Source organism: Brienomyrus brachyistius, chromosome 3, assembly GCF_023856365.1.
Source record: "Brienomyrus brachyistius isolate T26 chromosome 3, BBRACH_0.4, whole genome shotgun sequence".
Lineage (NCBI taxonomy): Eukaryota > Metazoa > Chordata > Actinopteri > Osteoglossiformes > Mormyridae > Brienomyrus > Brienomyrus brachyistius.
Genome location: NC_064535.1, coordinates 33395129 through 33420209, shown reverse-complemented (window position 1 = coordinate 33420209; position 25081 = coordinate 33395129). Strand labels below are relative to the sequence as shown.

Here is a 25081-nt window from a genome sequence, read left to right as displayed (position 1 = left end):
AGGAGCATGAATCTGTGCATCACACAGCACATCACTATCTATGAAAAGAATGTCTGCCACTGATAAGGTGGGCTGTTTCAGGGCCGCTTCTTTGGCAGTTTTATCTGCAAAGTTGTTTCCTTTAGCTATTGTGGAAGCATCGGTTTGGTGTGCTTTACATTTGCACAGTGCAAGGCGAGTCGGTAATTGTACAACATCTAATAATCTAAGTAGTAAGTTTGTGTGAGTTAGAGACGTTCCCTGCGATGTTTTAAAACCTCTATTTTTCCACACTCTTGCATGGTGATGAACAGCTCCAAACACATATTGACTATCAGTGTATATAGTAAGTGACTTATTTTTGAATAGCTCGCATGCCCTAATTACAGCATAGAGTTCAGCCGCTTGTGCTGAACAAGCAGGTGGGAGTGCATTGGCTTCTAACACTTCAGTGGACGTAACTACAGCATACCCGACCTTATTTTTTCCCATATCATTTTTTGATGCTGATCCATCTACATAAACAACCATTGAATCTGATATTGGGGTCTGTAAAATATCTGCTCTGGGTTTTGTTTGCTCTTCCACAACTGCTTTGCACGAATGTGGCTCTCCATCTTCCGTTGTCGGAAGAAGGGTGCTAGGGTTAAGAGGACCACATCGCTGTATAGTAATGTTTGACTGTGAAAGCAGGAGTGAGACTAAGGTCAGATGTCTAGCATGTGTGAGGAACGGAAGCGGCGTCTGCAGTAAAACTAATGAAACTGAATGTGGCACCTTCAGGGTGAGTGGGTGACACAACACTAATTCTGCTGATAATTTTACTGCTTCTGCAGCAGCTGCACATGCTTGCAAACATTGTGGAAAACCAGCTGCTACTGCATCTAATCGTTTAGAATAGAATGCTAGTGGTCTTTCCTTTGTCCCGAACGGCTGTGTTAATACCGCTTTCATATAACCTTGATTAGCATCAACACATAAGGTAAATGGTTGTTGATAATCTGGTAAGGCAAGTATCACATTTGTTTGTAGCATCATTTTTAAGTTTGTGAATGCCAATTCTCCTTCTTTTGTCCACTGAATTTTATCTTTTAAAGCCATGTCTTTCCCATAAATTAAGGTTTGCAGAGGTTGAACGAGTGCGGCATAATCAGGTAGCCATTCTCTGCAATAATTACAAAGTCCTAAGAAGGACATCATTTGCTGTTTAGTCTTTGGCTTTGGTGCCTCTTGTATTGCCTGTTTTCTAGTTTCTAATAATGATCGACCTTGTTGGGAGAGTTTATGTCCAAGATATATAACTTCCTCCCTGCAATATTGTAATTTTTGTTTTGATGCTTTATGTCCTGTATCATATAAATGCTGTAACACCAACAGTGTGGCTTCCTTACAATGCTGTTTTGTATCTGAAGCAATTAATATATCATCTACATACAGTAGCACTTGACTATGGGATGGTATTTTACAGGTACTCATAGAATATCTAAGGGCCATGGTATATACATGTGGACTTTCTGAAAACCCTTGAGGGAGTCTAGTATATGTGTATTTTTTTCCCTTATAGGTGAAACCAAATAAATGTTGAGAATCAGAGTGTAATGGTACTGAGAAAAATGCATTACTGAGATCAACTACTGAGAAGTAACTTTTATCAGGGGTTAATGAGTTGAGCAATAAGTGTGGGTTGGGCACGTCTGGTGCTGCGTGTTGCACTATGTTATTAACTGGTCTTAAATCCTGCACCATGCGCCATTTCCCTGTATGTCCCTTCTGGACAGGGAAGATAGGAGTATTGCAAGTGGCCTCAGGAGCCTCTCGCAATATTCCTGATGCCAACATATCCTGCACTACAGGGGCTATACCTTTCTCTGCCTCAGGTTTTAACGGGTATTGTCTAACTACCGGGCGGTGTTTTGATTTCACAATTACTTTGTATGGTGGGAACCCCTTTACCAGTCCTACATCAGTGGGGGAGGACGACCACAACCCTTCCGGGAGGCGATCTAGATCTGGACATGATCCCCCCTCCAGAACAGAAAAAATTTGTCAGGTTGGGTCCTGCAAGTGTGTGGTGAGAGTGGTTTGAACTCTCCATCCCAAAGGAAACCGCCACACATTGTGTTTTTTGTCATAGCTCCAACAGGAGCCAGGTACGGGTTGGTAGTCATTGTAACTGTGCATGGAATCTCGTAAGAACATCTCTACATCCCTCCACTGCATCTGAGGTGGTTTTGATAGAGATACGTGTGGTGTTTCCCCTCTGAACACAGCCTGTTGTTTATTAGATAAGATGACTGAGGCAGCAGAAAAGCCAGTAGTGGAGTTAACATACAAATGTTGTAAGGTAATACAAGTGTCTTGGAGGGCATGAAACGTTTTGTCATAGGCATAATCTGGTCCTGGGGTGCCTTTGTACCACATAGTGACGTGTAAGGCATCGTCAGGCATGAACTGGGTTTGTTTAGGGGACTGCTTTTCTCTAGTTTTTCGCAACAATTCTCGTGTCTGTGCAGTTCCCCCTAGGTCCAGTGACCAGTAATATTGTGGTGCTCCGGTTCCTTGCACAACATAGGCTTCCTCATTTATGATTGCTTTCATGCCAGAGTTTGTGGCAACTACACTAATGCCCATCTGTACCATAAGGTCACGGCCTAACAGATTGACAGGGCAAGAAGGGCTTATTAACACCTGTGCTTGACATTCAATCCCAGTTTCCTTATCTTTTACTGCAACTGGGTTTGTTAGCTGATGACTGTCTGTTTGGCCTCCTGCTGTTTTTATATTTATGACAGATGAGGAGTATGTGACTTCAGGAGGACTGGAGGTTAGGACAGTCCTACAGGCTCCAGTATCACACAGGCATTCGTATACTTTGCCATTTATGATTAATTTCCGACTTGGCAAAGTTCCCCACTGCCTTTCTGCTAATAGCTGACATACTGCTTGCAAATCTATTTCCTCATCCAGGAGGTCTTGTAAGGTAACCTCCGTTTCTTCCCTTAAAATGACCTCTGTTTCACCTCGGATAGTGTCGGCAACAGGGGTCTCCGAGGAGGGTCATTGGTCATTTTCGGTGGAGTTTGGATTAAATGGTCGCTTCCCTGACCTGCAGTCCCTGCTTAAATGTCCAGGTTTCCCGCATGTCCAACACTCTGTTTCCTGTGAAAACCCTCCTGTTTGTTTATTTCTAAATCTTCCTCGGCCTCTAAATCTTCCTCTTCCTCTACCTCTGAATCCCCCGCGTCCCCGAGGGTTCGTTTGCACTAGCGCTACCACGTCAGAGGCGCTGAATATTGTATCTGTCTTTTGCTGTTTCTGCGCTTTCTGTGCGTGTTGGGCATATTCTAAGGCTTGTTGGACTGAGCCAGTATTCTGATGTACCCAATGTTTGTCGAGATATTTTCGCAATTCAGGCTTTAGGCCTGCGACAAAAGCTCGTTTTAATTGTTGCTGATACACTCCTCCGTCTTCCTCGTCGTGAGGAATTCCTGAATTTCCCCTGAACACCACTCGCATCCTATCCATAAAATCCTCAGGTTCCTCTCCATATTTTTGTTTGCACTGCGCTATTCGCCCATAATCTGCACGTCTCACGAAGACTGTGTCTATCCTCTCTCGCAGGTGTTGTAATGCTTGTATGAGTTCCTGTGAGTTATGTGCTAAGGGCTGATTATTGGCACCGTGTCCAGTGAAGTCGCCTGCCACACGTCCCCATTTATGGGTAAACAATTGTCTTAGGCATCGGTACATTTCCCTGCTGTTCAAATGAAAACTACTTTGTAATTCTAGGATGGCAGTCCAAAACTCGGGTACCCCTTCTTCAACCGGGGGTATTCCTTTTAAAGCCGCTGTTCTATCCTCAGCGGTCCAGGGTCTATATACTAACATAGTTTCGGGTCCTGCATTATTTGGCCCTCGATTTGGGTTTGCCACTTCTACGAGGGGACACTGCCATTCTACCTCCTCTTGTTCTGTGTTATTTTTTGGATGCCATTGTACTTTAGCTGTGGCCAAATCTTTTACAGGATATAGAGAGGGATCAGACCCTCGAGTTAACATGCGAGATGGTTCCACCCCCCCCCCCTTGCTTCTTGTCTATCTGTGGCTGGAACTAGCGCCGGTGCAGGCACCGGAATTTGTGGGGGCGGTGGAGGAGCTGGAGGGGCAGAAGGTCTTGCTGCCGTTTCTTCGTCTAGTGTGATTAAAGCCACCTGCAGTTTTTTCTCCTTATTTCCCTTTTTCTGTTGTCTCTTATTATCTCTTAGTTTACTCTGTTCTAACCATGCATCAGAGAAAACGTATTCCTTTTTTCTATCTTGGCCTTTTTTATTATTGGTAGTCTGTAACATCTCCAGTTTTAAGTTTCCCTGTAACTTTAATATGTCTGGAGTATGGAGTTTTCCTTCAAACCCATGTTTTTTCCTCCATCTTTGACTACTTATTTGTCCTGATCCTGGTTTATATCCTTCCATAAACTTCTCATCTCCCTCTAGTTTGATTTGTTTACTCAGATTTTTTCCCATTGTTACCTTTTATTGAATACAATACAAAACATAAAAAATCCTAAAAGCAAGTCCCTGGCATGAGACCTCAGGAGGACACCAACACGGCCTTCTACTGCTCACTATTAGAGCAGCGGTGTTAGTTTTCAGGGATGAAACCCGTCCTTTATCCTTCAGTCACCAGTATGTTGTTGCTTTTAGGGTGGATCGTGTAGGTTAGTCTAAAACCTGTAAGGACACATCCACATAGAACGCCGTACACTCTCTCCCACAACGCCTACTTTCGCTCCCGCTTAATTTCGGCTAAGCTTAACCACATGCATGCCTTGGCCACCTACTCACTTAGGTGCCGTATGTCTCACTTGGCCACCTATTCACTTAGGCGCCGTGTTTCTCACCTATGTAGTGTGCTCTCTGTTCCGTCACCGAGGTCCTTCAGACATCACCAGACGTCGAGCGCAGTTCTAACCACCGGCCTGATGACGAATTCACATCACAGGTCTTTCTTGCACCCGTCTTCGAGTGACTGCCGGCAGTTTTCGGTGTCGCTTCTCTCGGCGTACTGGAGACGTCTTCGGGGTTCCTCGGATCCGGCTCGAAGGACCAAATTCTATGTTGGGGAAAGCGCCCGGCGTTTCCACCCCAACTCCACCTTTTATTGAGACAACACACTTTATAGTTTTTACTTGCAAGGGTACCCACACTCTCTGCAATGCAAACTACAGCAGAATGTGTTACAAAGGGTGGTTCCCCTTGACTCCTTTATTTATAGTCAGTGGGAGGCGCAAGAGTAATAGGGAGGTGAGAGAAAGTTCTGGTTTTGCTAAGGTGGGAATGCTATTATTAATATAATCTAAAGTATGAGGCTAGGGGAAAACAAAATAATATATATACATATTTACATTCATTGCTGATCATACAGGAGTGATAACAAAATGATTAATAACAGTTTCTTCAACCTAACAACTTTTATTTCATTGCAGACAGTATGAACCCAAGACAGCTCATGTTCACTTTTATGTTCATATAGTTAATGGTTTGTCTGACCATTATTATTATTATTAACCCAGGTTCATGTTTTTCTGGTCAACTTCATTTCCTTTGTTAATATACATCCATTCCTGTATTTCAGGCCTGCAACACATTCCTAAAAAAGTTGGGACAGGAGCAGTTTAGGGCTGGTAATGAGGTAGAAAAAAATATGTGATTTAAAGCAGGTGATGCCAACAGGGGATTGTAATTATGATTTGGTACAAAAGCAGTATCCACAAAAGGCTGGCAGCATGGGGGCAGCATGGTGTCGAAAGCTGGCAGTATAGGGGGAAAGCTGGCAGTATAGGGTGTCGAAGGCTGGCAGTATAGGGGTACCTACCCCACCATCACACCTGCTCTCTCACCTGCTTTATGTTTATAATCACTATATGACAGTTTAACCTTTAGCAGTTACGGAATGTTTACTGTGTGTCGATAAATGTCCTTTTGTTGAAACCAGTGGTTGTCTGTGGTCATTCAGTTACATCTGGCAGATTCAGGTTTGGGTAACATCTTACTTGGGCGACACAGGGCATCCACACAAAAAAAGTTTGGTTGTGACATTTGTGTGTTGGGTTTTTATCGCTCATTTACACATCACATCAATGACATCATACCATCAATCACAAGTTGGTAGTTGCAATTTGTTACAATTGAAATTTTTCATGAAATAAATGTTTCCAAGCTTCACCTGTAGCCCATACATAAAACCAGGAAGCACTTTGGTATCACAACTACAGACAGGCGTGTGTCTGTGTGGTCAGCATGTACTGCTTATACAATACAGGGCCCCACCGTATCATACTTACAAAATAAACAAAATGCCATTCAAACAAACAAACATCCACTTCAGAAAATAGTCTGAAAATAGTCCAGTTGTTCGCGTATCTTTATTGAGTGTAAACAAAATATGGGCCTTAGGACAAAACAGAACATTTTAGCATCGTTTCCCCTGTACTTATCAGTTACTACCTGAAGGGAAAAACGCAGGTTCAGTGTGTATTTTCAGCAGGTGGTCTCACATTTTGGCTTTGAGGGGAACCATGCTGAGAGAATGTATGAACTCCTGAAGCGTGGAGAGGTACTCCTGAGGGTGATCTCGCAGGTGTCCTGCATGGGTGGAGTCCTTCCACGCCTTGCAGTCCACCCTCACGCCTTGCTTTCGCCAGTCCTCAATCATCTCCTTCATCTTGAGATGGTCACACATTGGGTCATTCTCAGAGGAGAAGAAGAGAGCAGGTGCCTGAATGGGGCGGTGCCAGAAGATGTCGATGTTGGTGTTAAAGTAATCCACCGTGTGTCTCTTGAAAGCTCGAAAGTACAGCATGCTGGCCGCCAGCACAAGGCTCTCACCCTGGGGAAGCAAATTCCTCCCCAGACCTACACAGAGGACAACATTATTAGCCACAACACAAAAACCTGTCACATTTTCAAATGCTGCGTTTCACTGAATGACGTTAAAGCTGATAGTCTGACCGTAGATGAGCATGTCTGTGCCAAGTTTCACCTACACTTAGCTTAAACATTTGACAGGCATTACATACACCCCTTCTGATACTGGTGGTCATCCAACCCACATCATCAAAGCAGACTGCAGAAAGCAAAAGTGGATGTGCAGGTATGAGGCTGTTCCACTGACCTACGGTCATGCGATCCAGGGAACCCATCACCAGGCTGTCGTAAACCTGCCCTCGGAGCCTGCGAATCAGGCCGTCATACTGGCCGGGATTTCTGCAGATGTGGACCAGCAGCTGGCTGAAGGTGTAGCCCCCTACTGAGAAAGCATGCACCAGCAGGGGGCGCCACACAAACCTGTCGCTCTGCAGCACCTCCAGGACCTTCATGCCATAGTCAAGGCCCCATTTCGGCCAAAGGAACTGGCTGACCCGGCTCTCCACGATGAGCACATCAAAGCCGTTACGCAGGTATATGTCACAGTATTTGGCCAAGCCCTGAGGCTGAGATCCCAGCCAGGGCAGCAGCAGCAAGGGTCTGGCGCCACAAAGATAACAAAATTTATCTTTTTCGTAGTGGCCCATGTCAAGGATAACAGACAATGACATAAATATCTTGGAGAGGAAAGTATAGCGAGATTACAGTACAACCCAAAGACTGACAATGTCTGACTGACATATCCCACAATGTACACGGTTTCTCCCCCCAAGGCTTTACCTTCCTATCAGAGTTCCGCATCAGACTATTTCGCCAGGAGAAGGACCTGCCGCGACATGACATTCTCGCTAAAATAAATGCGTGACCACGGTGCCTTGCCTACTTTCCCAAACGAGATCATTGTGACCGTCCCTTTAAAGCTGTTTCCACGGCTGGGGAAAGGGGCCCTATATAGTATAATAGCTTATACCATTGTCTATGGGCGTCCACATTCAGTTCATGTCCTTTCGTATGGTCTATGTTTCTAGTAAGAAAGGGCCCCAGACACAGACAGCTTATACTATTGTCTACGGGCGTCCATGTTCAGTTCATGTCCTTTCGTATGGTCTATGTTTCTAGTAAGAAAGGGCCCCAGACACAGACAGCTTATACTATTGTCTATGGGCGTCCATGTTCAGTTCATGTCCTTTCGTATGGTCTATGTTTCTAGTAAGAAAGGGGCCCCAGACACAGACAGCTTATACTATTGTCTATGGGCGTCCATGTTCAGTTCATGTCCTTTCGTATGGTCTATGTATCTAGTAAGAAAGGGCCCCAGACACAGACAGCTTATACTATTGTCTATGGGCGTCCATGTTCAGTTCATGTCCTTTCGTATGGTCTATGTTTCTAGTAAGAAAGGGGCCCCAGACACAGACAGCTTATACTATTGTCTACGGGCGTCCATGTTCAGTTCATGTCCTTTCGTATGGTCTATGTTTCTAGTAAGAAAGGGCCCCAGACACAGACAGCTTATACCATTGTCTATGGGCGTCCATGTTCAGTTCATGTCCTTTCGTATGGTCTATGTTTCTAGTAAGAAAGGGCCCCAGACACAGACAGCTTATACTATTGTCTATGGGCATCCATGTTCAGTTCATGTCCTTTCGTATGGTCTATGTATCTAGTAAGAAAGGACCCCAGACACAGACAGCTTATACTATTTTCTATGGGCATCCATGTTCAGTTCATGTCCTTTCATATGGTCTATGTTTCTAGTAAGAAAGGGCCCCAGACACAGACAGCTTATACTATTGTCTATGGGCGTCCACATTCAGTTCATGTCCTTTCATATGGTCTATGTTTCTAGTAAGAAAGGACCCCAGACACAGACAGCTTATACTATTTTCTATGGGCATCCATGTTCAGTTCATGTCCTTTCATATGGTCTATGTATCTAGTAAGAAAGGACCCCAGACACAGACAGCTTATACTATTTTCTATGGGCATCCATGTTCAGTTCATGTCCTTTCATATGGTCTATGTATCTAGTAAGAAAGGGCCCCAGACACAGACAGCTTATACTATTTTCTATGGGCGTCCACATTCAGTTCATGTCCTTTCATATGGTCTATGTATCTAGTAAGAAAGGGCCCCAGACACAGACAGCTTATACTATTTTCTATGGGCGTCAACGTTCAGTTCATGTCCTTTCGTATGGTCTATGTATCTAGTAAGCAGCCAGAGCTCATAATGCCCCTTGAAGCCACCAAGACAGGCGAGAGCAGGACTTAGAGCCACAGGGGCAAATTGTCACACAGCATCAGGTTACCGGAAGTAACAGAGAGATACTGTCCCAGTAAATCACATCCACCTTTTCTGACATATTCATTGCTTTTCACAAGACATTCTGAAGTAACTGCATATTTTATCATTTTGACTAATTATATGAAAAAAACGTTATGCAAGTTTTTGTTGTAAAAGAACCTACTGTTAACTGGTTTGTATTTACAGGACGAAATTGTTTAGCTTTAATATGTGAATAACTCATCCAATTCACACAAGTCATAATAGCATAGCATCCACATGTATTATTGCCATATCGACCAATTCGCTTTTTAATTAACAAAGCCTTCAGCTGAAATAGGTTTAAGAATAATTTTCTTTAATGAAATAATATATGTATAGAAATATTAAGCACTATTGTTTTCAGTGTTCTCCAATGTGTTTTCAATAAGTTTAAAATATCCAATAAATGTATATAGTTCTATTGATTTTATACAGGGGGTGGCATGGTGGTGCAGTGGTTAGCACTGTTGCCTCACACCTCTGGGATCCGGGTTCGAATCTCCGCCTGGGTCACATGTGTGTGGAGTTTGCATGTTCTCCCCATGTCGTCGTGGGGTTTCCTCCGGGTACTCCGGTTTCCCCCCACAGTCCAAAAACATGCTGAGGCTAATTGGACTTGCTAAATTGCCCGTAGGAATGCATGTGAGAGTGAATGGTGTGTGAGTGTGCCCTGCGATGGGCTGGCCCCCCATCCTGGGTTGTTCCCTGCCTCGTGCCCATTGCTTCTGGGATGGGCTCCGGACCCCCCGCGACCCAGTAGGATAAGCGGTCTGGAAATTGGATGGATGGATGGATGATTTTATACATTGAGCATATGGGATAGCCTAAGTATGGCTTACTAGTAAGCTTAAACATATAATCTGATAGACACAATGAATAAAATGCTGGATATTAAATTGCTCATTAAAATGTCAATTAATTACAATGAGACAACTTGCCTCCATGGCTCTTGCATAATACAGCTCTCAAATTTCACAGCGAGCAGCAAAATTCTATTTTTCTATTGGTTCAGCCAGCCCAAAAAAGTTTTAAAGAGTTTTAAACACAGACAGGTGCGTCCGAAACAGATTACTTACTACTTACATACCGCATTTGGTCAGAAGCGCATCAGTACGGAAGCCTGCTGGTTTGCATGCATGACAGCAGAAGCAATACACTGGGGTCACGTTCATGGCCTTGTGGCACAATGTAGCCATGGGTTATATACTGCAGAATTTTGGAGAATGTAATATGTCTTCCTGCCGTTCCATCGACGCTTCGGACCCCCACCTCACAGACCTACATACTGCTCCCTCCTCATAGACCGCAGCAAACAAAAGCTGCAGTCATTTCGGACGCGCCCATGTTCGTGGGCGGGTGTGCACTGGCTCACGCACGCGCAGCTTGTTGGCATAGGTCAGGACCCCCTTCATGAGAGTTATCCCCCAAAAATATATATTTTTTAACCTAACTGTGTAATTGTAAGCATTATATTAATCTGTAATTAAAGCATTTTTAGTTTTTAAACATTCATTTTCCACCCTCTCTCTCACGGTGGTTTAGTCCACCGCCTGACGTCCCCAGCCCCAGTACCGCGCGCATCAACCGAATGTCCGTAGCTCAGTAGTGATGGGAATTCCGGCTCTTTTGAGAGAGCCCGTTCTTATGGCTCGGCTCACTTAAAACAGCTGGCTCTTTCGGCTCCCAAGTGGCTCATCAGATTTTTTTGGTGCTTAAATGAATTTATTACCAGAAATAATGTAAAATTATTAGTGAAATGAATTACTATGGTTGGAAATCACATGCAATCATTTTGGCCAATTCCTCATCAGTTGTGTTCTGTTTGCACAAACTGTCTCATAGAGCTCTAGGTTGTAGGTCTAGGTGGTTGTGGTGCTGTACTGGATGACGGTGTAGACATTGACAAACTGGCACTTTCAACAGTTGCAGTAGACAAACTGTGACTTTCATTAGTAGCAGGTTCACTTGCTTGTCTTTTTTCTTCCCACTGCACTGTTGGATGTACAGTTCTCATGTGCCAATGCAGGTTATTTGTAGAACCTGTTCAATATGAGATTTTAACCTTGCAAGCTCTACACTCTGCCTTAGTATTATCAATGCAATTGAAATTTATCCAAATTTTACTCCGTTTCCTGCAGTCACCCATTTTGTCGCGCACATCTCCTTCCTTCCCGTTTCTCTCTCTGTGGGTGTGATTACTGTATTTGTCTATGGGTGCGTTCCACTTCACCCAGTCGATTTGCATTGCTGGAAAGCAGTGCATTCTAGTCCCAACGCAATGCATGATGGTTAGATATTTTTTGTCCGACTTCAGCCAGCGCTGCAAAACGTCACCATCCGTGACCATGTCACATGGTACGAAAACCTCACAAGATCAACACGACTTAAGACTTATAGCCCAAGTCGAACTCACCTCGTAGCACCGTCCGCCCTGCTCAGAGCAGACACGCATCGTGTAGTTGACCAATCCTTGCGGATGGAAAAAAAGAAAGAAAAAAGCGGCTCTGACTCCGGCTCACAGGCAGGAGCCAGCTCCGATCGTTCACTTCGAAGAGCCGACTCCAAGAGCCGTTTCGTTCGCGACCGACACATCACTATAGCTCAGTGCTGTTTCGCCACCAAAAAGGAGCCAATTTGCAGTTTTTCCATTGAAACAGCGGATGTGTCAGACGTATTTCTTTACTTACACCACTTATCAATCTGGACGGATATCTTTTGCAGTGTAAACGCTAATGCGTCCCGGATGGGTCCCAGAGAAAGAGGTTACGGTAACTGTGCGTGGGGCAGTAACGAAATCAGCTGGACACTCTGGAGAGGCATAATAGACACAAATCTTTCGCCTATCCGATTAACTTAATAATAATTAGTAACGTATAACTACGGCTGCCTAGACTGCATCAGTGTAACAGCTGGCAGTATGCTGTCAGGCGTCATTTTACTATTATTTTAATATAAAACAAACCACTACAATCTGCTGTAAAGCTTACCTGTCCTCCAGGAACTCCCGTGAGTTAGTGAGTCCAGTTCCTCCCTTTGTCTGGAAAACACGCATTAAGCCTGGCATGGTGTTCCACCTGACTAACCTGTCATCTAGCAGACAGCTCCTGCTCCTCAGGATAATAACCCTTCTTTTTCCACACATGAATCTCCCATCTCAAAAACGTCCAGCGCCAACAGCATTATATTTTAAATGGAGTGAAACTGCATATATCGTCTTTGTTTCTTGGGGTCCGAGGCAGTACATACAGCTTGTGTGCACACTTGATGGGATGATATTACATTGTACATGTTATTTTTTATTTAAAATGTAAAGGGCTTTCACAGAACAGCAATCGATAACAAAAGCGTAGAGGAAGAACGGTTGTTGTTGTTGTAGTTATGGTGAACAGAATTAATACACAGACTAGATACTTTTCCTTGGGGAGGGGCTTATAGCGATAACCTTGCTGATTGGCTGAACACAAGCACCGGCGGTCACATGGAAGTTACACAGAAGCGCAGAAAAAGAGCAATAATAAAATAAAAGTGGAGCAATAGTGCGGATGGAATTATATTTGTACCTCAGCTAAATTTTATGCATCACTGAATACCGTTTTGCTTGCGTCTCCATATTTCTGCATTCGAAAATCTGACTGATACCCAATAAATAGTATAATACTGCTGATGCCAGTGCTTATTAGTAAAATAAAATGACATAATGTTTTGTGTAAAATAAAAGATTGATATGCTGGCCAGATTTAATAAGAATTATAAACATGTCACGGTTTGGTTAAAAAGGAGACACCAGCTAAACGTGACTGCAGCTGAAGAAGTTTTAAAAGGGGAACTTTATTTTTTGTACAATATATAAGATTCAGTCTAAAGAAAGACAGGATATAAGTGGAGATAGGATATAGTGTAAAAAGCATAAAAGCCGATCCACGATGCTGGGGGACATACAGACCTATGCAGCGGACGCAGAAAAAGCGCATGAGGCAGCAAGACGGTGGGTCTTAGGAGGGCTGTAGCTGCCGAGTCCCACACTAACACACGCAGCGGGACCAGACTGCAGCCGGAGCCCTTAATTTCTTTCTTAAATGTGATCTGACACACTGTAATTAAATGAAAAGATTGTACCATTGCTGACTCTGACTTCTGCTCGGGACAACAGAGACACAGACCCCGGTCGAGAGCAGAGCCCCACGCGGGACACTCCTCCCCCTGCTGTTGGCCGCAAATATCAGAATATCTATCAGAAATGGGTAAAATAGTCATTCTGGATAAAATCTTCCGTAACTTAATGCAAATACTAAGCAAAACCCTTTTATGTAACATTTTGTCTCCACAGAGACGTCCTCCCGATTCTCACAGTGACACTTACGCAGCTCTAGATGTGAAGAATCAGTCACCTGACTATGATACTCTGATGGTGAGTCTCTTATAAGGAGTGCAGGGAACCAAAGACCTTTTTTAATACCGTGTGTCCACATAATGTCTTGTGGTTCTTCTCCCAGATGCTGAAGCCTGCAGCCAGTGACAGACACCCTGCAGTTCAGGAGTCAGCAGTTTATGGAAATATGATGTATAGTGAAAAAGGACGATATCAGGGATCAAACCCTGTGGCCTAAAATCACCAGCACATTTTGCAGATATTTAAAGGTTTCAAGTTCAGATTCTCCATCCTCCCCGTGCAGCTGGGCAGTGTGTCACCCCTCTGTTATCCTTCAGCAGAAGCAGGGCAGGAATCCTACAGAACGGTGTTGGCTCCGACACACTGGTCTGGCTCTGACACACTGGTCTGACGCACTTCCTGGACTCGTGGCACTGACCAAAGTCTCTCTTCCACTCCTCACTCTGCTATTTGCCAGTCGCTTCATTAACTGCTCATTTCTCTAATGTCTTGAATGATGAACATGTTTAGGTTTGGTTGTCACTCTGCTGCACTGTAACCCAAATAAAGCACCGCTCTGTAACTGGCGCAGGGGCCTTCAGGAAACTTCCACTGGGCATTAAAAACAAACTCCGTGTCAGCAGCTAATGGGCGACTTTGTGGCTGAGCAGGATAGAACTAAATGCCTGAGGTCAGTGTTGGGCCCTTGGTCTGACCCGGCTTCCTCTAAGATGTATGTTGCTTTGGATGAAAACATCTGATAAATAAATTATCTGATAAATAAGTGAGAGCTGCTTCCTGTCTCTTCACTCTACGTCCTCCACAGAAAATGCTGGCACTTCCACACACGCTCCCTCAGCCCAGCAGGGGGAGGTATGGAGACTCACCTGGCAACCCTTCTTCATCAGATGTCCACCTGGACTCTCCCCCTATCAAAACCTACAGCACTGTAATTATTCAGACATGAGTATAATCAATGTGAATGTGTCACATGCTTTAATGTTAAAATAAAGTTATTAGCGTGAGCCCTGTCTGCCCCTTGGCCTGCTTGAAGGGTCACAGTACTGCACCCTCCGGCACTCCTGTACCCTCTGCATCCTCCGGCTCTCCTGTCCCATCGGTGTCCTCTGGCCCTGCTGGCCCCTCAACAGCCTCTGCGCCTTTGGCACCCTCCAGTCCTGCTAAGTGCCCCCTGGTGCTGCTGTTCCGCCTCACTCATGACCAAACCCTCAGCCCTTCAGCCTTTGTCGTCCACCTACCCAAGATGCAGGGGACTCCCTGGAGGATCCCCCCAGTCCCACCTGATCCCCTGTCCTGCACCCTTTCATGCCACTATTTGACCTCAGTCTGCGTCCTCTGTTCAGCCTCCCATGTCTCCTTTCCTGTCCTCTTTGTCCCTCTACCTGTCTGCCCTGTCCAGGTGTTGTGTTTCTGGTGTCTTCTGTTGTCTTTTGTGTCCCTCGTCCTGCCCTGGCTGGTTCTGTGCCCCTAGTTGTGCTGTGTGCCCTGTCCTGTGATTCTGCCCCTCTAGTCCTGTTCGGTGTCGTCTGACCCCTGTCTGGTGTGCCGTGTCTTTGGTCCTGTGAGTCCCATCCCAGTCATGGAGGTGTCTCCCATGCTCAGAGTGCACACCTTGGGCCAGGGGGCTCTGTCACAGCCAGTCCTGTCTATCTCCAGTTGCTGCTGGCCCTCCTGAACCCTCTTAATTCTTCCCAGTTATGTTCTGCTCATTATTCCCAACTATCAACACCTGAATCATGGCAGTCCCTCGTTAATCTTGTATATCCGTGTCTCCCTTTCCTGTGTTCCCTGTTGTTTCTCCAGTTTCCACCAGGTCCACATAAGGACCTGTCCTATGTCTTATGTTATATAAATAAAGTCTCCTTCTGGGGTTCTTTCCACCTTCCCTCATATTATTCTCACAATGCAGTTTTGCATAAAGAAGACTATCTGTACAACCGATCACCTCAGGAAGCATGGATGTCAAACATGCGCCAGTATCGAAAGCCAAATTCTCATGTCCGCGGCACGTTACTCCTAAGACTGTCATCAGAATTAGCTGTGGTTTGTACCACAGGAGCCCTTCTGCACTGCGCTGGGCACTGCGTCACCAAAGTGCTGAAATTTAGATCATAAAAGAGGAAGTGTTTTTGTAGAGCTAATTGGAAGAAAGGAAGATAATGTGTTAATATTCACAGTGCTGAAAAGGCAAAGGAGGTGTTAAGTCTTATTCTCACTCAAGATACATAAGTACTATCCGCCATCTCCGAGCAGACTGTGAGTGATAAAGAGCTCAGAGCAGCAGAGATGGGAGCTGGAGACTCTCTGACCTTCTGGGGCCTGGCTGTGCTCGTCTTACCTGGTAAGAGCAATGACTATCCAGTATTTGTCAGAGTTTTTTGTTCAGAACCGAATCCTTCTTCATGCTGCAGTTACTGTTTAGTTGGTATAATTCCAGCCTCATAATGGCTGATTTGAGGTGAGAGGGGATGTTTGCTGGAGAGGAATGTCCAGTGGGACTGTTTGGGGTCCAGCAGAGGCATTTCTACCATTTTCTGTCTTTCTGTGGTTTAGAAATGTTTCTCATATGAGATAAAGACACACAGTGCATCTGAGTTATATTTAATTTAAGAAAAGCACACCAGTCACGGTAAGGCATGTCCTGCAGTGAGGTCACTGCTTCAAACCTCCTGCCATTTATCATCAGCATTTATAACCATTAAAACAGGCTGGAGGGGGGGCAGTGGATCCATTGGTGATTGTTTCAGATGTGAATTAAGAGTATATAAGCAAACCTCCAGGGTTCCTCGGCCGGTAGAATACTGACCACAGCCCGGGGGGTGAGAACCCCAACTCTAGGTCATGAATCCAGTCTGATTCTCTATGTTGGCATATCTGGCAAAGAAATGCTTTTCTCTTTGGTGACCGGTCACAATGTTCCCCATTTTAAAAACTGACACAGAGGTTATTTTTTATAATTGCTGTTTTCCAGGGGTCATGAGTCGCGACTGGAATGTACGGTACCCAGAGAAGCCAGTCTGTGCTGCGAGAGGATCTACTGTGGTCATTCCCTGTGGGTATGATTATCCAGAGGGTTACAAAGTGGAGACAATCATGTGGTGTCATAATGATAGTGACTGTATAGACACACCATATGTCTGTCACAGTAGTAATATATATGTCAGTAGTCAGTACAGAGGCAGAGCAGAGTGTTTGGGGGACAAAGAGAATAACTGTACATTACGGATAAAGCACATTACAGACGCTGATGCTGGAGTGTATAGATTCAAGTTTATTACCAATGAGGAACGTGGAAAATGGACTGGTCCGGATGGAGTGACTCTAAAAGTTGATGGTAAGTCTTGTTGAAAATATTTCCAGCCAATGGTATCACCAAACATAACAATCTAGCCAATGGTAGACTAAGGGGGGGGGAGCAGCCACCAGCCCCCTGGTGTCCCCATAACTGAAAAAACATATTAAAATTCTAATGTACCCTTTAGAGCGGCGACAACATGCTACTGGCTGCACTTCACAAGATTTAGTGCCACGTAGGGTGCCACTTTCATGTGAGATGATGTGCTCTATTAAGTAAGAGATTGTGATGAAGTATCTTTATGAGTGCCCATCTTGTGGAGGAAATGTATTGTAATGCCCAATAAGGTGCCCTTTCAATGGTCTAAACAGCCCCGATGGGTACCCCTCCAATGGAAAAGGGAGGCATTATGAAGTGCCCTTCTATTGGAGGAAAATGATTCCCTCTGAGGTGCCCTTCCAAGTAAGAAAACATGATGAAATACTCTTGTAATGGGAGGAAGATTACCTCTGAAGGGTGCCTTGCCAGTGAAGGAAATGCGATACCGTGCCCCACTACAAGATGGTACTTGTGAGAAAAGCAGAGGAAATAATGTACACTCTTGGTATCCCTATGTGTAAGAACATATGATTTCTGAACATATGAGACATTGTGGATTTAACATGTGGTACAGAGAGTTGCTCTTTCAGCCAATCAGAATCCACCTGGTTTAAGAACATCCAGCCAATCAGAGAAACGCAGTCCATACTTCACTGTAATCCTGTCTCTAAGCATCACTCTGGAAATGAGTCCAACACTTTAAAAGGCAGTAAAGTCTCCAAAAATTGATTTTATTATTCAAGTTAAATAGCAGCACAACAGCATTTTTCTTAAAGCAGCAAACAACGTTGATATAACTTTTCAATATGTTTTGTGGGTTCTAGGTGGTGCATGGTCTGTATATTATACAGAGAGAACCCTGTGTGCAGTGAGAGGATCGACTGTGGTCATTTACTGTCAATTTAATGATCCAGAGTCATACAGAGTGGAGTCGATGATGTGGAGCCATAATGCTGAGGACTGTGCTGGAAAATCATATGTCTGGCAGAGTCATAAAATAAATATTAGTACTGAGTATAGAGACAGAGCAGAGGTCTTGGGGAACATGGAGAACAACTGTACATTAATGATAAAGAACATTACAGACGCTGATGCCGGACTGTATAGATTCAGTTTCACAGCTGGTGGGTGTGAACTGTGCGCTCAGCCTGGAGTAGAACTGCGAGTCGGTGGTGAGTCTGTACTGTCCTGCACTTTCACCTTATTTTTGTATCACACAGCATAACCAGATTGTTTGTATTCTATGCCTATTTTCATTTAGAAATCACTGAGTGAGATAGTGCTGATGGGCTCATTAATGAACAGGAGAATACCAGCTCTGAGAAGAACATGTGTAACAGCAAGCAGATTATAGCAATGAGAAGCTAACTGGGATTCAGTGTATAACATGTGGCTCTGGACAATAATGCTGATTTACAGCTTTAGGTTTTGCCATATTGTTAGAGCCTGTGACACAAATACCTCACCCTTTCTTCTTCTGGGTATGATTTCAGAATTAAAGGTGATGGTGACGTCATCTACAGGAAAAGGATTATTGATAGAAGGAGATTCTGTGAATCTGACATGTGGCTCAGAGAACTGCTCTCTCAGCCAATCAGAATTCACCTGGTTTAAGGACAACAAGCCAATCACAGACACACTGTCCACTATTCACTTCAACCCTGTCTCCTATAATCACTCTGGAAATTACTCCTGTGCATTGAAGGGATACATAGGGACTGTGTCCAGTACCCTGATACTTAATCTTCAGTGTGAGTATGTAGTCTGATCCTGGTAATCAACAGCACAGTCTGATTCTCAAAATCTTGGTTCCAAAACTTTTCCAAAACTGTATAAAAATGCCCACAGAAACAGAATTAAGAGTAATAGTTACTTAGATTAAGGCAGAGGAATAAAATGTCCATGATTAAAATAAGTTAGCTTGATTAACCTTCCAATGGGCTCACCTCCCATGGGAGGGGCCATAGGGGTCGGGTGCAATGTGATCTGGGCGGCGGCCAAAGGCAGGGACCTTGGCGGTCCGATCCTCGGCTACAGAAGCTAGCTCTAGGGACATGGAATATCACCTCTCTGATGGGGAAGGAGCCTGAACTGGTGCGCGAGGTTGTGAAGTTCCGGCTAGATATAGTCGGGCTCACCTCGACGCACGGCTTGGGCTCAGGAACCAGTCTCCTTGAGGGGGGTTGGACCCTTTTCCACTCTGGAGTTGCCCGCGGGGAAAGGCGCCGAGCGGGCGTGGGCATACTTATTGCCCCCAGGCTGGGTGCCTGTACATTGGGGTTTACCGCAGTAGACGAGAGGGTAGCCTCCCTTCGCCTTCGGGTGGGGGGACGGGTTCTGACTGTTGTTTGCGCTTATGCGCCAAACGGCAGTTCAGAATACCCACCCTTTTTGGAGTCCTTGGAAGGGGTGTTGGAGAGCGCTCCTCCTGGGGACTCTCTTGTTCTGCTGGGGGACTTCAATGCTCACGTGGGCAACGACAGTGAGACCTGGAGGGGCATGATTGGGAGGAACGGCCCCCGCGATCTGAACCCGAGCGGTGTTTTGTTGTTGGACTTCTGTGCTCGTCACGGATTATCCATAATGAACACCATGTTCAGGCATAAGGGTGTCCATATGTGTACTTGGCACCAGGACACCCTAGGCCGCAGTTCGATGATCGACTTTGTAGTCGTGTCGTCGGACTTGCGGCCGCATGTCTTGGACACTCGGGTGAAGAGAGGGGCGGAGCTGTCAACTGATCACTACCTGGTGGTGGGTTGGCTTCGCTGGTGGGGGAGGAAGCCGGCCAGGACTGGCAGGCCCAAGCGTATAGTGTGGGTCTGCTGGGAACGTCTGGCAGAACCCCCTGTCAGGGAGAGTTTCAACTCCTACCTCCGGCAGAACTTCTCCCATATCCCGGGGGAGGCGGGGGACATTGAGTCCGAATGGGCCATGTTCCGTGCCTCCATTGTTGAGGCGGCTGACCGGAGCTGCGGCCGTAAGGTGGTCGGTGCCTGTCGCGGCGGCAATCCCCGAACCCGCTGGTGGACAGCGGTGGTAAGGGATGCCGTCAAGCTGAAGGAGGAGTCCTATTGGGCCTTTCTGGCCTGTGGGACTCCAGACGCAGCTGACGGCTACCGGCAGGCTAAGCGGGATGCGGCTTTGGCGGTTGCTGAGGCAAAAACTCGGGTGTGGGAGGAGTTTGGCGAGGCCATGGAGAACGACTTCCGGACGGCTTCGAGGAGATTCTGGTCCACCATCCGGCGGCTCCGGGCGGGAAAGCAGTGCAGCATCAACACTATTTATGGTGGGGATGGTGCGCTGCTGACCTCAACTCGGGACGTCTTGGGTCGGTGGAAGGAATACTTCGAAGACCTCCTCAATCCCACCGACACGCCTTCCGATATGGATGCAGAGTGTGGGGACTTGGGGGTGGACTCGCCTATTTCTGGGGCGGAGGTCACTGAGGTGGTCAAAAAGCTCCTCGGTGGCCAGGCCCCGGGGGTGGATGCGATTCGCCCGGAGTTCCTCAAGGCTCTGGATGCTGTGGGGCTGTCCTGGCTGACACGCATCTGCGGCATCGCGTGGACATCGGGGGCAGTGCCTCAGGACTGGCAGACCGGGGTGGTGGTCCCCCTCTTTAAAGAAGGGGGACCGGAGGGTGTGCTCCAACTATAGGGGGATCACACTCCTCAGCCTCCCTGGTAAGGTCTATTCGGGGATCCTGGAGAGGAGGGTCCGCCGGATTGTCGAGCCTCGGATTCAGGAGGAGCAGTGTGGTTTTCGCCCTGGCCGTGGAACAGTGGACCAGCTCTATACTCTCAGCAGGGTTTTGGAGGGTTCATGGGAGTTTGCCCAACCAGTCTACATGTGTTTTGTGGACTTGGAAAGGGCATTCGACCGTGTCCCTCGGGGAGTCCTGTGGGGAGTGCTCTGGGAGTATGGGGTTCCGGGCCCCCTTTTAAGGGCGGTTCGGTCCCTGTATGACCGGTGCCAGAGCCTGGTCCGCATGGGCGGCAATAAGTCGGACTTGTTTCCGGTGAGGGTTGGACTCCGTCAGGGCTGCCCTTTGTCACCGATTCTGTTCATAGCTTTAATGGACAGAATTTCTAGGCGCAGCCAGGGCGTTGAGGGTGTCCGGTTCGGTGACCTCAGGATTAGGTCTCTGCTTTTTGCGGATGATGTGGTTCTGTTGGCCTCATTGGACCGTGACCTTCAGCTCTCACTGGGGCAGTTCGCAGCCGAGTGTGAAGCGGCTGGGATGAGAATCAGCACCTCCAAATCCGAGACCATGGTTCTCAGCCGGAAAAGGGTAGAATGCTCTCTCTGGGTTGGGGATGGGGTCCTCCCCTAAGTGGAGGAGTTTAAGTATCTCGGGATCTTGTTCACGAGTGGGGGAACGATGGAACGGGAGGTCGACAGGCGGATCGGTGCGGCGTCAGCAGTCATGCGGGCGCTGCATTGGTCTGTCATGGTGAAGAGAGAGCTGAGCCAAAAGGCAAAGCTCTCAATTTACCAGTCGATCTACGTTCCTACCCTCACCTATGGTCATGAGCTATGGGTAGTGACCGAAAGAACGAGGTCGCGGGTGCAAGCGGCCGAAATGAGTTTCCTCCGCAGGGTGGCTGGGCTCTCCCTTAGAGATAGGGTGAGGAGTTCAGTCATTCGGGAGGGACTCAGAGTAGAGCCGCTGCTCCTCCGCATCGAGAGGAGCCAGATGAGGTGGCTCGGGCATCTGATTCGGATGCCTCCGGGACGCCTCCCTGGGGAGGTGTTCCGGGCATGTCCCACTTGGAGGAGACCCCGGGGAAGACCCAGGACACGCTGGAGAGACTAAGTCTCCCGGCTGGGCTGGGAACGCCTCGGGATCCCCCCAGAGGAGTTAGATGAAGTGGCCGGGGAGAGGGAAGTCTGGGTTTCCCTGCTGAGACTGCTGCCCCCATGACCCGACCCTGGATAAGCGGAAGATAATGGATGGATGGATGGATGGATGGATGGATGGATGGATGGCTTGATTAACATGCATGTTTTATTGATATAGCCCATATTTACCCTGGATTCCCTCACTGCAATGTGTTTGTGCCTTAGATTAAGGCAGAGGAACGAAATGTCCATGTTTAAAAATAAGTTGGCTTGATTAACATGCATGTTTTATTGATACAGCCTGTATTTACCCTGGATTCCCTCACTATAACCCGATGACAGTGATACTGGTGTGTTTGGGGATACTACTGCCTGTTTTAGCTGTAACAATCTGCATAATGAGGTGAGTGTTTTATTATTCATTCACTGTAAAATAATGTATGCTTTTTAAAACGCTGTGTATTTGTGATATTTGTTTATTGATTGATCTTACAGTTTATTCCGAGACTCTGGTAACTGGCTACCCATCACTGGCTACCTCTCTTCAGTCATCATGCTCATTGACACAAACACACATATATCACCAAAGATTAACCCTAAATGAACATAATCAAAGGCAGTGTGCCGAGCAGAAACCCAGGGTGATGCCCTCAGCGCCTCCCCCAGTCCCCCAAGAGCCCCCATTCTCTCTCCAGTTCCCGCTGTTTTCCCTTTCACTTTATCCTCACAGCTGATCACCTCTTACCAGCTAACCTAACTGGGCCCCAGTTAGCTGGTTAGCAGATCTCCCTCAGTGTGACCCCTGTGTCTCCATAGTAACCCCTCATCCCAGTCTCTGACGCTAGTGGCTGTTGTAGCTGTAATAATTAGCATTATTGTATTGGCTGCTTTTTGCACATTACTGGTTGGGCCACATCTATTACACATTACCTTGTCAGTGTACCATGTTCCTGCTGAAGGTCTTCCTGATACTGTGTCTGTTAGGAGGAAGACTGGTGTACTGAGTGAGGAAGGTCACAGGGGAGACGGAGCTCAGGTAAAATGACTGTAATGTAAGGTGTTCAGTGTAACAGCAAGAAGACCACATTTACAGAAGAACCAAACTGCTGGTCTATTAACAGTCAGCTCCTTTGGTCGGAGTACATGTAAGACTACAAGCCCATAAATCCGAATCACCATGTACAGAACTCAATTCCAAAAGAGTTTTCAGCAGTATATAAAATTTTAACAAAAAGGAAACCTGTGATTTATACATCCTCTATTACTTGTAGTCAATGACTTGTAGTCAAATACTTGTAGTAGTCAGAGACCTGTACTCAGTGACCTGTAGTTACTGATCTGTACTCAGTGACCTGTAGTTACTGATCTGTCCTCCCTCGTCGGGGTCCCAGTGTAGCACCGATGAATGAGGAATTAAACCTGAATTTCTCCAGTTAAATATCAGAAATGGGTAAAATAGTCATTCTAGATAAAATCTTCCGTAACTTAATGCAAATACTAAGCAAAACCCTTATAAGTAACATTTTGTCTCCACAGAGACATCCTCCCGATTCTCACAGTGACACTTACGCAGCTCTAGATGTGAAGAATCAGTCACCGGACTATGATACTCTGATGGTGAGTCGCTTATAAGGAGCGCAGGGAACCAAAGACCTTTTTTAATACCGTGTGTCCACATAATGTCTTGTGGTTCTTCTCCCAGATGCTGAAGCCTGCAGCCAGTGACAGACACCCTGCAGTTTTTGAGTCAGCAGTTTATGGAAATATGATGTATAGTGAAAAATGACGATATCAGGGATCAAACCCAGTGGCCTAAAACCACCAACCAGGCATTTATGTAGAGTTATGTGTATATGTGCACATTTTGCAGATATTTAAAGGTTTCAGTTTGCTTAGAACTTCCCAGGATTCCAGTTTTTGATTGGTTTTGTTGCAGATCATCAAATCTGCAGGAGTGCATTGTGCACAAAGCACTCTCTCAGCTGTCCCTGTTCACTGTGGTAGTGTGTACGTCTCTCCTCCACGGTGTTTGTGCCAGGGATGATTCCAAGTTCAGATTCTCCATCCTCCCCGTGCAGCTGGGCATTGTGTCACCCCTCTGTTATCCTTCAGCAGAAGCAGGACAGGAATCCTATAGCACGGTGTTGGCTCCGCCGCACTGGTCTGACTCTGACACACTGGTCTGACGCACTTCCTGGACTCGTGGCACTGACCAAAGTCTCTCTTCCACTCCTCACTCTGCTATTTGCCACTCGCTTCATTAACTGCTCATTTCTCTAATGTCTTGAATGATGAACATGTTTAGGTTTGATTGTCACTCTGCTGCACTGTAACCCAAATAAAGCACCGCTCTGTAACTGGTGCAGGGGCCTTCAGGAAACTTCCACTGGGCATTAAAAACAAACTCTGTGTCAGCAGCTAATGGGCGACTTTGTGGCTGAGCAGGATAGAACTGGGTGCCTGAGGTCAGTGTTGGGCCCTTGGTCTGACCCGGCTTCCTCTAAGATGTATGTTGCTTTGGATGAAAACATCTGATAAATAAATGATCTGATAAATAAGTGAGAGCTGCTTCCTGTCTCTTCACTGTACTTCCTCCACAGAAAATGCTGGCATATCCACACACGCTCCCTCAGCCCAGCAGGGGGAGGTATGGAGACTCACCTGGCAACCCTTCTTCATCAGATGTCCACCTGGACTCTCCCCCTATAAAAAACTACAGCACTGAAATTATTCCGACATGAGTATAATCAATGTGAATGTGTCACATGCTTTAATGTTAAAATAAAGTTGTTATCGTGAGCCCTGTCTGCCCCGTGGCCTGCTTGAAGAGTCACAGTGCCGTTCTGTCGCCCCCTTGTGACCATGATCACTAACTACAACCCGTGCCTCACTCCTGTGACAAAAATCTAACCAGGAAAGGAATTTTACAGAAACATGTCAGTTAATGAATTGCCATCTGAGGAATCGAAAAACGCCGGCATTCAGCGCTGTTCTTCTTCAGACATAGGTATTTCTCCAGATTCTGTAACTCATTTAAAATCTTTTAATAAGATTATGCACCGCATTGGGTAAAATCAGTCAATTCTTTCTAATGGTGCATTAAAGTTAGATCATTGGTGTATTTTTATAATGAAGCTTTGGGCAAAGAGACAAGCTTCAGTTCTTCCTTCCTTGTAAATAACTCAACTTTTTGTCAGTTCTCCTTTTATACCAAAGCAT

The 25081-nt window shown here is 46.1% G+C and overlaps 3 protein-coding genes and 2 long non-coding RNA genes across 14 annotated transcripts in view; 2 read left to right on the top strand and 3 right to left on the bottom strand.

Moving 5' to 3' along the window:
* LOC125739112 (transmembrane protein 53-like) overlaps positions 1 to 25081 on the bottom strand; it is a 188464-nt gene that overhangs the window by 137132 nt on the left and 26251 nt on the right. For 4 of the 10 annotated variants that reach the window (XR_007397051.1, XR_007397052.1, XM_049008890.1 and 1 more), the window contains exon 4: positions 6933 to 7152. The exons of 3 other annotated variants lie outside the window; for them this stretch is intronic. Coding sequence is in view for 3 of the 7 variants with exons in the window: in XM_049008890.1 (XP_048864847.1) it covers positions 6971 to 7152 (182 nt within the window). In the remaining 4 variants the exon portion in view is untranslated. Of the gene's footprint in view, positions 1 to 6893; positions 7153 to 7685; positions 7732 to 12220; positions 12780 to 25081 lie in introns of those variants that run through there. 3 more of the 10 variants (XR_007397053.1, XM_049008889.1, XM_049008897.1) reach the window with 3 other exon arrangements.
* Positions 1 to 25081, top strand: part of LOC125739121 (uncharacterized) — a 51129-nt gene that overhangs the window by 5318 nt on the left and 20730 nt on the right. The window lies entirely within an intron of this gene.
* LOC125739116 (uncharacterized) lies at positions 6385 to 7603 on the bottom strand. Its single transcript, XM_049008921.1, has 2 exons — positions 7153 to 7603; positions 6385 to 6893 (listed from the first exon to the last, which is right to left on the bottom strand). The coding sequence occupies exons 1-2, from the start codon at positions 7574 to 7576 to the stop codon at positions 6532 to 6534; spliced, it is 786 nt and encodes a 261-aa protein (XP_048864878.1). The 5' UTR covers positions 7577 to 7603; the 3' UTR covers positions 6385 to 6531.
* LOC125739107 (inosine-5'-monophosphate dehydrogenase 1b) overlaps positions 13064 to 25081 on the bottom strand; it is a 54220-nt gene continuing 42202 nt past the window's right edge. Inside the window, exon 19 of the mRNA XM_049008865.1 lies at positions 13064 to 13176. The gene's annotated coding sequence lies outside the window, so the exon portion shown is untranslated. The remainder of the gene's footprint in view (positions 13177 to 25081) is intronic.
* Positions 13963 to 24424, top strand: LOC125739120 (uncharacterized). Its single transcript, XR_007397059.1, has 2 exons — positions 13963 to 14133; positions 24168 to 24424. It is a non-coding gene; the product is annotated as an uncharacterized LOC125739120 (long non-coding RNA).